Source organism: Notechis scutatus, chromosome 3, assembly GCF_049901735.1.
Source record: "Notechis scutatus isolate UNSWTSFEM ecotype Mainland chromosome 3, rNotScu1.2, whole genome shotgun sequence".
In the NCBI taxonomy this organism is placed as follows: domain Eukaryota; kingdom Metazoa; phylum Chordata; class Lepidosauria; order Squamata; family Elapidae; genus Notechis; species Notechis scutatus.
The window spans coordinates 20,858,982-20,871,979 of record NC_142011.1 but is presented as its reverse complement, the minus strand read 5'-3'; the positions used below and the strand labels follow the sequence as shown (position 1 = coordinate 20,871,979).

The window sequence follows — 12,998 nt, the reverse complement described above, 5'->3', positions numbered from 1 at the left end:
GAGACTTAAAAAATTGCTAACATATTCCCTGGGAAATTCACACATCAGGCCTTACCTGAAGCAATTACTGTGCTAGCCCAGAGGGTATTTTCAATACTCAAGCTCTCATTCACAGGAGGGTCACTGTCCTCCTGAAAGAGTCAAGGAAAAAAAAACAAAAATGCCTTGTGCATATTTTTTTTAAAGGTTCACACACCATTTCTAGAATCTCATAAATGATCAGAGATGTTTAAATTTTTCAGCACTGTTGCTCCAATCCTCAGATGCTGAAAGACCACAGGGTTCTTTGCCTGTCACCCCAGGTGTGAAGCCAATGCTGGAGTGTGATATGTGTCAAGACATTCAGTGATGCAGGCTACAAGAACCAACGGTTGAACTGCAGCTCCCGATAACACAAAACCCTGACAGATTATGGTAATGTACGTTCAACAGCCTGCTGGTTACATCATATATTATCATTCAAATCTGAAAGGTTCAGGAAATGCTGTGTGGTTGTCTGTAGCTGTTTCTGAGCATCTCATTTTAAATAAATTATGCAACAAAGGAAAACAGTGATGTTAGCTTGAACCTGCAGGTAGCCTTTTCCAGTTACAAAAGGTAGGTTTGCACTATGTAAACCAACATTTTTAACTCCAGGGTTAAGTTCACACATTATATTAAGTAAGTACCCTTTTAACATACAGGGGAAACTATTTACTGACATCTGTCCTCTTCCTTCTAGCTTTTCTCTTCATCCCTCCATCCAAAATTATATGTCTTTTGCCAATTGAAATGAATAAACATGTGCTTGGGGAAACTCAAAATATTAAAATAATTATCATTATGGAACATAATCTTACTGCCTTGAATGAAAACTAGTGATCTACCTGGGCACTTTAAATACTAAATCATTTCTTAATTGAACAACCTTCTTATATGGAGCAAATGTATGTCTCCTTTTTAAATATCCTTCTGGATTGTTTTAAATGGTGATTAAGTTACAATGGCTGGTTTCCCAGACAATAAAATAACAAACCAAGCTTTTGATTTACCAGGATGATACAGTTTACCATAACTGTTTAATGCTACAGATGTACTAACCATTATCACTTGTTAATGAACAGTTAAGACAAACAACGATGTGGTGTCTAAATCATTTCCCATGCTTTATGTTGATTAGAAAATTAGGCAATTATATTTGATGATGTGTTGTTAAAAAAGAAAAAAGTCAGTGCCAATTCTATTATTTCCTCTTACAAGATTGTAGTACAAGAACAAACTACATTTTATGTTGTTCATCTCCAAACATATTTGTTTAGATTAATTACAATTACCCATGGAACGGTATAATTTTTATCTTGAAAGCTGTGTACTCCCCAAGTATAAAAATTGTGATTTCCAAGGAAACTTGAAGCTTTGTGAAAGGAATTGTTATCTACCAATCTGAACATTTTCCCCAAAGCTCCAAGCTGTAAAATGCAATTGTTGATTGGGACAAAGCTGGGAGGTTACATGGTAAATCTCTCTGTTATACATCACTTTCAGAAAACAAAATCTCTCCAAATGAAAAGATCATTCATCCAGCACATGTCCCAACAGAGCTCATTACAGAAAGTGTTACCTTGGTCTAAAATCTATATGGAACATGTAGAACATCTCAAAATATTGTTTTAAAGGCCTTTAAGCCCAATGCTCTCCTGAATTTTTTAAGAAACAGTTTTACTTTTCTCTTTTATTAAACAACAAAGTCAGTACTTACTCTTGTGAATGTCCCAACAAAGTTATGGATGTCAATATTTGGCTCCTCTGCATACACATATGACCTGATCTGAAGAAGGTCCTACAAAAGAAGACGAGAGTATGAAGACAGAAAAGGGGCACAATTCATTATAATAGCAATAGCACTTAGACTTATATACCACTTCACAGTGCTTTACAGTCCTCTCTAAGTGGTTTACAAAGTCAGCATATTGCCTCCAACAATCTGGGTCCTCATTTTACCCAACTCGGAAGGATGGAAGGCTAAGTCAGCCTTGAGCTGGTCAGGACTGAACCCCTGGCATAATTATCCAGCTCCCCTATAGGAACCATAGGCCAAGATATGCCCAAATAAACCACTAAGATTTAATTCAGCACGTAGGCTACAAATTGGTTTGAAAAATACATCAGTGGGAGATTTTTTTTTAATGACACATGTTAAGTTGTGTAATTAAAATAACGTTTGTGTTACGTACAGAAGCAGTTGGTAACCTCTGAGTACAGCTGACAGGCAGTCGCAGTTTCCAATCTGTTTCACCATCCAGCTGATCCGTTCGGAGAAAGCAGGACCCTATGGAAATATTCATTTGAATTAATTCCCTCCCCACATGCTATACATAGGAAATATGATACCTCATTATTTAAAACTAATTCTTTATAGAAAAGTGTAACCTACATGGTACAGCAGGGGAAGAATCTTAACTCAGTGAAGAGAGATGTGTTTTACCTATAATTAATTGTGGGGTTGATCTGAGGGACTTCCCTTATTAAAAAAACAACACAGCAAACAGCATGCTGAGGAAAATGTAGAGTAGACCTGCCTTCCTCAATGCAGTCCCTTCCTTGCATGTTGGACTCCATGTAAGATGGTGGTGAAGATCTAATCACTTTCATGTCAGAAAGATTATCATCCATGCAGCAGTCTCTAAACACTCAGCTTTAGTTTGTACCAGACACAAAATATTGGTACTTTGCACAAATCAGAATTATCACAAATTTCTATAAGCTGAAAATATAGAGGTTTTACCATTTACTTTTATACATCATTCTTTTGGGGGGGGCACTAACATTATGCCAAATAATAACCCTAAAACCTCAGTGTTGAGAGCAGCTCCATGTGTGCCCCCAAACCATCTTTTGATGTGGGTCACAGTCTCTGTGTGACCTACAAACAATTTGACTGTGGCCACCATGACTATAATATGATTGCACTTGAGTCAACAGTGCTACTGGCAGCTATTCCCTTGATAAATATTATCACATCCAGGCAGGATCCCACTGTCTTTACTTTATGAAGTAGTTTTAAAATCATGCTTTTCTTTCCCCACAGTTCAATTTAGGTAGAAGTAAATAAATATTATGAAGAAGCCTCAGAATTGGTGATTACATAAACATAAAGCCTCAGTAGCCTAGAGTTTGCAAGCTGCCTGAACAAATGGTGGGACATCTCAGAACAGAAGTTAATCTGAAGCTCAATGAATCCCAAGCTACCGCCAGCATGCCACATCAATCTCCCTTTCCTTCACACTGCTTGACCTTACACAACAGGACGTCCTGCAAGATAAACAAGCTCTATGTTTTTTTTAAAAAAATCACCAATTATAAAATAAGAAGGAAACTTGAGCTATTGAAAATGAGTGTTTGAGTTGGTCAGACTCACCAAGTTTAAAATTGTACCTACTTAGGTTACATGTTCAAAATGATTATGATGTCTCCTATAACTGGCAAAAGGTTAATGGTTATTTTCACAATGGGTTCCAGATGTTTACCGTTCTTTTCTGATGTCCTCAAGAAAATCATGTCAGCAGGGACTCGTTGGTTCTTCATTGGGAAAAGAAAGGCAGTCAATGAATATTCAGTCCATAATTTTGACTGGAAATATATGACTAGGAAGGTTTATTTTTCATTCATTCAATTTCTATAGCTGCCCATCTCAATCAATGACTCTGTGCGTTGTGGTGGGGGTTTTACAATATACTACAATTAAAACATTTAACAGGAACAATATAATTATTAAGTGAAGGAGCTCATTGAGATAGGCTGATTATTGTGTATTATATAGAGATTATTGTCCAATTCCATCCAAACTAAATTCATAGAGCTATATTACACAAGCAGCTTCATAACTTCAAATTCCAATCTCTTCTAGGTCACCCACAATAGAAAGAGGCAATTTACAAAAATGAAGTCAAAATGGTATAGGGTCTCCTGCTGGAGCAGGAGTTTGAACTAGATGACCTCTAAGGTTCCTTCCAACTCTGTTATTCTGTTATTTGATATTTAAGTGATATGGGAATAAACAGAACATTTTTGCCATCATAACATATCCATTTATTCTCTTAATCAAAATGGTTATTATATATTTGTATACAGCCACCATTCAATGAAAGCAAAAGTATAAAATTCAAATCATTAAACCCTGAATGACTGCCAAAGACCAGGAAAGAGCAAGCTCTTAAGACTTGTGAAGTAGAGGTGGATGGATTTCCTAAAGACAAAACCCAAATCCTAGCTGGAGCAGAACACTAGCAAGGTTTCAGGCCTATGCTGAAGTGATGCTCATTTGGAGACTTCGTAGGCTATGGGGCTTTGACAGCTGTCCTGATGTATGCACTTCCAAAGGTTCCCACTTAAGTTAATAATATAAGCAGGAACTACTGCTTTGAAAACATCTGTTTGAGCAGTTATCAAATAAAGAAAGAAAAATCCGTGTCTTTTGAAAATAGCTAATCTGGGGAAGTTTCCTTCCATTGCAATGATTCTGCTGCCCCCAAATGTCCTTATCAGGGATGTGGTTTTCCTTTTCCTTTTATATCTGGTTTCAGAGCAGCTGCCCTTCTTTTTCCCCATATAATCTGCTGTGTCTCTATTAATTTGCACAGAGGAAAAAAAAGGAGATTGCCACCAAATATGTTCCCTTCAACTTGCCAAGAAGTTTAATGATAATAGAATGCTCCTTGTGGAGAAGGCCTTCCCACCAAATTCATCTTTGTGCTGCGAGGCTCTCTTCTCTTCATACTTCTCTACTTTGAAAGTGGCTCCAGTAATATCCTCAGAAAGTTTCCTTTTGCATTAATGTCAGCGCTAGCATTTCTGAATAGGAAAAGCATCTAAAGAGTTCGGAAAACCAAAGCAGGCTTTCAACTTTCTGTCCAAATCTAATCAAATAATGGAGCTTCCTACCTGAAATTCTAATGAACTTCTAAACAAGAATTAAGACCACAAGATTTGGGTGGCAAAATCCAGTTAACTGCTAGAGGCCGGTAAAGGAATAGAAGTACATATAACACTGTGCTGTACTGGTCATCTGGATGTTTGCAGTCCCAGTCTGGAAGTTCTAGCAATATACGGTATTTGACTTTGGGTACAATTATGAAGCGGTCTTCCCAATTTGGTGCCCATCAGATTTGATGGTTTGGAATTCTGATTACTGAAATCCAACATATCGAGAGGCATGAAATGGAAGAAACCTGCTGTTCAATATGCTTTAACTATTAATTGCTACACCATCAAAACTGACACCAGCCAGAATACAGAATAATTCAAAGAAGTAGTACATGATTGGAAGAGATTTGGCCCATAGAATCAGCAAGAGTCAAACACAACTAAATGGATAACAATGACAACATCATTAATTGCTAAATCCTAATTCCTCTGATATTTGTATTGAGGAAAATATTACCATTTTTAAAAATCCAGTCATACCTTTTCCACAATGATAAGGTCCCCCACTTGAATATTAGAACTTTTCACCTTCACTGTGCCTGAAGATAAAACAAAATACCGCTTTAAAATTCTCCAAAAGTATGCACAGAGCATTCTCAATGACAACCCTCCCACACACACTTCTATTCAGAGGGAATTATTTGACACCTTTTTATTGTCAAATATGGTCCACGGTTGATATGCTGCTTGATGCTAAAAACTCAACAAGTATTAGCAAAGAGCGATGACTCCTTTTGCAAACACTCTAGAATAGCTTTATGCAGCTGTGAAGAGTACAAATGACCAGCATGCATTTAAATTTGAAGCAGGGAGACAAAGCAAAAGATCAACAAAATGTAGATGGGAATTAAAAACAGCCTCCCCACTCTTCCAAGAAACATTTGGCTTTTAGGAGACCTTATGCATCATGACTTGCGAAACAAAGCACAAAAGGTTTGAGAAAATATTGTTTTTTGATACAGCTGGTAAATGCCAATGATCTATATCAAAGCAGTGTTCCCTTGGTAGGGGGTCCCTCTGCATTTCATAGGACTTTTTTTTTTAATGCTGGTCTGGTTTACTATGCTTTGTATTCATGAATTGTAGAGAGGAAAGCAAAAACAAAACAAAACTCTTAAACAAAATGTTTAGAAAAGGTATCAAATCCAGCATTTGCAAATTTAAGGCCAAACGGGCGAAGGATACATGTTCAACAAACTTGCATCTGATAAATATAGATTTATCTCTTTGTCCCCTAAAATATTTTTCAGTATCCCAGAAAGCAGATGCAATTTAAAAAATAGCAAATTTGAATGTCCACTATGAAATTTAAATGTAGAGCAAAAGTTTTCACAGCAAAGATTATTTCTGCCTTGTTATTGTCTCTTCCTGGTTCTTATCAAAGAGAAGGAAATCCTGTGTTAATTAAGAGTGCCTTTTCATATGCATATTTTCTTATCCCTTTTCCATTTATTACCTTTGTCTACATTATTTTACATATGGATGCCTGCCTCTCCACTTTATCCTCCAAACAAATAAAAATAAAGAGATAGTTGATAGCTTCATAATAAACATATTCATCCATGATTTGTTGGCTAATTATTATACACTATGACATTCATGCTGGCTAGTGAACCACAATATTAGGGCTTACACTACATGTAGTTTGAGCCGTAATATTGTTTACTGTTTAGAAAATTTACTTAGTTTCTGAATACCAGTTAACAAGTGGAACCCTATGCCATAGTTATGTTTGTAGTTTATAATTATGTTTAATTGCTCAACTCCAGTTGTATGAATTTGTACAAGAAAGAAAGCCAAGAACCATGATTTATGATTCACAAACTGAATTAAACCATAACTTTTGTTTAGGGAGTTTCTGCTTCCCAAAATTTAGCAGCTTAAATTTCAGGCTATTAAACCATGGTCTACCATTATGTACAAATGGCAGCATGTTTTTTTTTTTTCTTAACAGATCTTAAAATAATTACAACCTTTATATATGTTATAAATTTGCCTTGTAAAAAAATAATCATTAGTAGGAAGGTTTTGCTAGAGAATGCACTCTTTCGATAGGATACTGCAAAGTTCTGATTTGGCCCAAGTCACCAAAAGGACAATTAAAAGCTCCGTCCAAATATTTGACATCTTCCCCTCCAACCCCTCCTTCTCAAAATTGCTGTTCTGATTATCATCATCTTTTGATAGAGTTGCAAACAGACAGAAAGCTGGAGCCAATTTCCTGACCTCTTGCTGTGAGCTTGCTGTAAATCTGAGAGTTGACTTCCTTGTCACGCATGTAACATCGGATCTCTTCTACAGCCTCACGGATGATGGTAACAGTAAGCACAAAGCCCTAAAGAGGCAGAAAGAGAAATGGTGGAGGATTAGTCAAAAGAAAATAGATTAAATCCAAAGAACTTGTCTGAAGACCTGGGAAGTTAGTGGATGATCAAAACATGGAGTCAAGGTGAAATATTTACTTAAATTTTCCATTTCAGATGAAACCACTTAGTTGGAAGAGGCTAACATTTTATGATGTTATATAATATAATATAGAACCATTATGATGGATGATTGAGGGGATTAGGTATTTGGTAGGGGGACTAGGAGTGACATGATAGCAATCTTCCAATATTTGAGGGGCTGTCACAGAGAAGAAGGGGTCACCTATTCTCCAAAACACCTGAGGGCAGGACAAGAAGTAATGGATGGAAGCTTCTCAAAGAGAGATCCAACTTAGAATTAAGTAGAAAATTTCCTGTCAGCAAGAACAATTAATCAGTGGAATGACTTGCCTCCAAAAGACACAAATGTGTTCAATCATTGGAGGTTTTCAAGAAGAGGTTGGTCAACCCTTTGTCTGAAACGGTGTCCTGCTTGAGCAGGGGGTTGGACTAGAAGGCCCCCAAGATCCCTTCCCATTCTGTTATTTTGTATTCTATATTACATGACTAGATATAACAAGTAGAAGAAATAAGCACTGGTAGTACAAAACACTACAAAAGCCACATTGCTACAATGTTCAAGCTGCAAATATTCAACTTCTATGTTGCTACAATATTTCTGATATGGCCTTTTTCTTTTCTTTTTCTTTCTAGATAACACAAATACTTTTGGATCAAACCAGGGGTGGGATTCAAGTTTCTTAACAACTGGTTTGTGGATGTGGCCTAATTTGTGGGCATGGCTTCATGGTCATGTGACTGGGTAGGCATGGATTGTATGTAAATATTATAAATATTTATGTAAATATTTATTTTTTTTAATAAAAAAGAGCACCTTTTACCCAAAAGCAGGTAAAGCAGGCAGGAGATTGAGTTGCTCACAGAATTACAGATTCACTTATCTATTTGCAATCGGCTACCTGAGTCTGTCACATAAAATTTGCTAGCAAGCAAACTCACAAAATTAATTCACAATACACCATGTATGTAAATATTGATTTTTTTATTAAAAAAGAGCAACTTTTACTCAAAAGCAGGCAAAGCAGGCAGGCAGATTGAGTTGCTCACAGAATCACAGATTCACTTAGAGATCTATCTATCTGCAATTGGCTACCTGAGTCTGCACTGAAAAGTAGAAGTTTCAGTCCTAAGGAAGGTTTGGCTCTGCTTTTAGATTAGCTAGAAAGCAAGAAATCCAAGGATTTCCTGCTTTCTAGCTAATCTAAATCTCCCGGCAGAGCAGACCATCTGATGGTTGGAGGGGGGGAGGAAAAATAGCAACTTACCAAACCAGGCAAGTTGGATGGCTCACATGCCAAGCAAGGAGTGAGTGGGCGGGGAGGGGTGGGTCCAGCCAGTGGAGCAATTTGCCGGTTCTCCAAACTGTGGACAATCATAACACATGTGTGCAGCATTTATAAGAAATCATCAGCTGTGCTGCCTGGACAGCTGATAAGCGCTGCGCGTGGGTGCACATTTGAAAATCCTCTTGTTTTCTGCTTTTTCAACATCAGCTGTGCTGTGCAAGGGAGGGAAAGGCAGGGAATAAAGGATAGCCTAGAGCCCGGGCAGGTGGGTGGGCCAAACACTGAACCGGTTCAGTGTCAGCTGCTCTTCGCAGCTACTGGTTCCACAGAACCGGACCGAACTGGTAGCATCCCACCCCTGGATCAAACCAAGCTTGTATCCATTTCTCCATTCTGTTCCTGCCAATGGTCAAACCAATGCCTGTGCAATGCCGCACTGATATTGTATTTACTGTATTTTAAATATTTTTATCATATTTATTTTAAAAATATTCAATAATGAACAATTTAAACAAAACAAGACAAATAAAACTCATTCAATAAGAAGGAAATACCTTTTCATTTGTGATCCTAACAACTGATATTTATAGGAAGAAATACATTTATTTATTAAATTTTTATGGTATCCATCTCACTACCCAAAGCTGCTTTAGGTGTCTACATAATCAGCCGTATCTAATTCTGATAACCTATATCATCATCACCTTGCTTAGTGCTTGCAAACTATCACAATCCTGCTAATCAAAACAGTGTTTTAGATTCTTGTTATTGGTGATGCTTTTGTTTTGATTTTTTTAAAGAGCCAAGACACATTCATAGCAATTTATACATGTGCATTCCTGAGCAAAAAGCTGAAAGCTAATGAGCCTCCATTCCATGCAACCAACTATTCTATAGCACTGATTTTATAAATATTCCCCACTGAACACACAGAACTTTCTTCTAAATGAGTAAGATTACAGGTTTCAACCCTGACTGCTCCTTAGAAGGCCAGATCCTGAATATGAAACTCAAATACTTTGGCTCCCTAATGAGAAGGAAGGACTCACTGGAGAAGAGCCTAATGCTGGGGAAGATTGAGGGCAATAGAAGAAGGGGATGACAGAGAAATGAGGTGGCTGGATGGAGTCACTGAAGCAGTAGGTGTGAGCTTAAATGTAGAAGATGGTAGAGCAAGGGTATCCAACCTTGGCCACTTTAAGACTTGTGGACTTCAACTCCCAGAATTCCTCAACCAGCAAAGCAAAGCTGGCCACAAGTCTTAAAGTGGCTAAGGTGGAGATCCCTGTGGTAGAGGACAGGAAGGCCTAGAAGAATGTAGTCCATGGAGTTGCGATGGGTTGCACATGACTTTGCAATAACAACAACAGGTTTCATCCTTTTGAAGGGGAGGAGGGCAGAAATATCCTTGACTAAAATTCAGGTTCTCAGTCTGAAAGCATTTTCTTTCATAGTTTTTTTCTTTCTTTTGAAGACATATTTTAAATATTTAAAAAATATGATTCCATCCTGGGATTATATATCTGTGTAAGAACATTCTCAATGTAGATTCTTCTTTCCTGAATCATGGAAACGAAATAATTTGTTTGTAAATGTAATTAAGCTGCCCAAAGGAAATCAATCTGCTATACTAATTTCTAGGAATCTTCCACTCCTTTGCATAGCTTCCATGAACATTAAGTCAGAATTACATTACTATATGCCTTCAAGGCTTGTCATTACAAAGAGATGCAAATGATACAGGGGACTGATTCCAGCTCTCCCAAATTTGGAAAACATTAGTATATTGTTTGTCCAAAGGAATTCAGTATTATTAAGTCTTATTTGAAAGAATGGCAATATCCTTTGGAGAAATAAAACAAACCTTTTTACATTTACCTAACCTCAAATCCTGTATTTTATTTATTGTACTTTTAATTCTCTCAAAGTTTCTCTTCCCCAAAGCTGGTTTTAGCCCCATGGGAAGAAACATAGATCTACTTTGGGAGGACGGGAAAAATTTGGTGTTCCATTCGCTGTTTTAAAGTAAAAAAAAAATAACAGCCTTGAATTATCCAATCGTATCACAAGCCCTGATTTGCTATATTGTTGTTCCTTCAATTAAAAATAAGCCTGAGTAAATACTTACTGACAGCAAGTCCCAATAGCTAATGAGGCTTTCTTCTAAGTAGATAAGTAGCATTCAATTATCGTACTACATTACTCTCATTATGACAGCATTTTAATTTGGTGCTTAAAATATAGATCAATCATTACTCTAAAATGCTATCTCAAAACCCAGTTTATAAGGTTTATATATATTATATAGGAAAAAGAAACTGGTGCATTTAAAGATTGGGGTTCCAAACAATCATGAAAACTATCCCATTTATTCTGCCTCACTGATTCCTCTCAAGTTGTTATTTGACTCCCAAATGGCTGTTTCAGCAATCTACAATGAACAAAAAGTCTATTATTTATAACTCTGGCAGCTCACATGCTGAATTCTAATGATTTGTGTGATCTGAACAAATTACAATGAGCTACAGGTTTGAAGCAAGCCTTGTTAAAAATACAAACTAATTTCTACAGCAAACACCATACAGTAGTGCAACCAGATGTGTATTCCATACTATATAAAATAAAGGCATACTAAGAATGCAAGCTACCATTAAAAAGGGAAAAGTTTCTAGCTCTTATGCTACATTACAAAATGGCTTGCTTTGTTAAATTCTAAATTTAAGCCTAGTCATTGGAGATTGCTATCTCTCAATACTTTTTTTTTTCAAAAGCAAACAAAGGCTTAATCAGAATAAGTACAACTGGGAATGGGGGAGAAGAGAAGGGGAAATTTAACCTATTCCTTTTTTCTTTCTTTCTACATCTCAAGTCCCCCCAGCAACCCTGAAAGTGGTTTTTGCCCCATGGAAAGAAATATAGATTTGCTTTGGTGGGGGGAAGGAAAATTTGGTGTTCCATTCACTATCTTAAAGTAAAAAATAACAGCTTTGAATTATCCAATTACATCCTAAGCCCTGATTTGCTAAATTGTTGTTTGTTGAGAGAGCTATAATTGAAAGAAGTTAAAATCCCTAAAGACATACGAAATCACAGCTACCCAATTGATAATCTTGTGTGGCTTCCAGAGCTGTCTAAAAAGCATTAGCTATTATTATTTTTAATGTGACGCAACCAGTTAAACACATAACTGGATTATTATTTATCATTTTATGAATGTTATTACATTTTTGGTTTTGTCCTTCTCTTCATCCAGCTCTAACTATAGTTCCCTTCTGACAATTAGTTAAGCCATTAAGAAAACACATCTGAACCAGATTTAATTTACTGTGACATATATTTAAATCTAATGAAATGAAATTTAGCTTTACTCCTGGCCCTACCAATTTTGTCTTTTGAAACCAGTCATTAACACACTGTTCAAAACCCAAGTGTGACTGTTGATGAAAAAAATAGCATTTCATTGTACTAAATAAACTATTAAACTATCTGTGGTTTCTTAGACACAGACTGCTAGTGAGAAGAACAAGTAAAACCAGTTAGAACTGTGAAAGTCAGCATGTTCCTCCTTAATTTTTTAAATTGGTCAATATATAGTTTATATGGTTTAACCTTTGGAAGGATCTGGAAAAATAAAAACAAACCCAAGGACTATCTATTTTGTGAGTATTTGTTCAACGTTTAGTCCATTGTTCCAAAGACAATTACAAAAATGCTTCTATGACAACCTACTTTTAAAGGGAGTTAACCCAGGATAATCTCTTTAACTGAACTCTTGGAATGATTAAGTTATGGGATAAATTACTCCCCTGATCAAATGTCTCCCTGTGTATTTTATTTTCCTGTACCACTCAAGGTTTTATTTCTGAATGGTGAACCTTTATTAAATCAATTTAAAAAGTTAGACCAAGCATCTACAATTCCCAAAGACATAAAGGGCAGGCTTCATAAAATAAGCTAACAAAAACCATTTTAAGTTTCAGCATTACTTGGATCTCAGAGATAAGGTTAACAAAGGACATTTTGTATTCAAACACTGAAACTTTTCTTGGGTAAATAAATCTGATATTACCTACCAGTGGAACCCAATACGTGTAAAGTGCACCAAGCCTCATTTCAGGAACAAATTGAGAACAGGCAAGAAATAAAAAGTAGAGATTGAAGAAATATTTGAATTGGTTGAACAGGACCTAGAAGCAGAGCGGGGAGAAGACTAAGTAAGTGACAAGGAAATATTGGAAGGAACTCATCCAACATAAAGAGCAGCAATCCACAAAAACATGGTTAATCTGAGAGGATTCTAAAA

The 12,998-nt window shown here is 36.5% G+C and overlaps 1 protein-coding gene across 1 annotated transcript in view; it reads right to left on the bottom strand.

Annotated features, from left to right (window-relative positions):
- The window catches only part of ATP9A (ATPase phospholipid transporting 9A), a 102,376-nt gene that overhangs the window by 54,155 nt on the left and 35,223 nt on the right, over positions 1-12,998 (bottom strand). The window contains exons 3-9 of the mRNA XM_026664965.2: positions 12,769-12,882; positions 7,189-7,297; positions 5,443-5,501; positions 3,507-3,558; positions 2,214-2,308; positions 1,739-1,819; positions 56-131 (exon numbers count right to left, since the gene is read on the bottom strand). Of these exons, the coding sequence (XP_026520750.1) occupies positions 56-131; positions 1,739-1,819; positions 2,214-2,308; positions 3,507-3,558; positions 5,443-5,501; positions 7,189-7,297; positions 12,769-12,882 (586 nt within the window). The remainder of the gene's footprint in view (positions 1-55; positions 132-1,738; positions 1,820-2,213; positions 2,309-3,506; positions 3,559-5,442; positions 5,502-7,188; positions 7,298-12,768; positions 12,883-12,998) is intronic.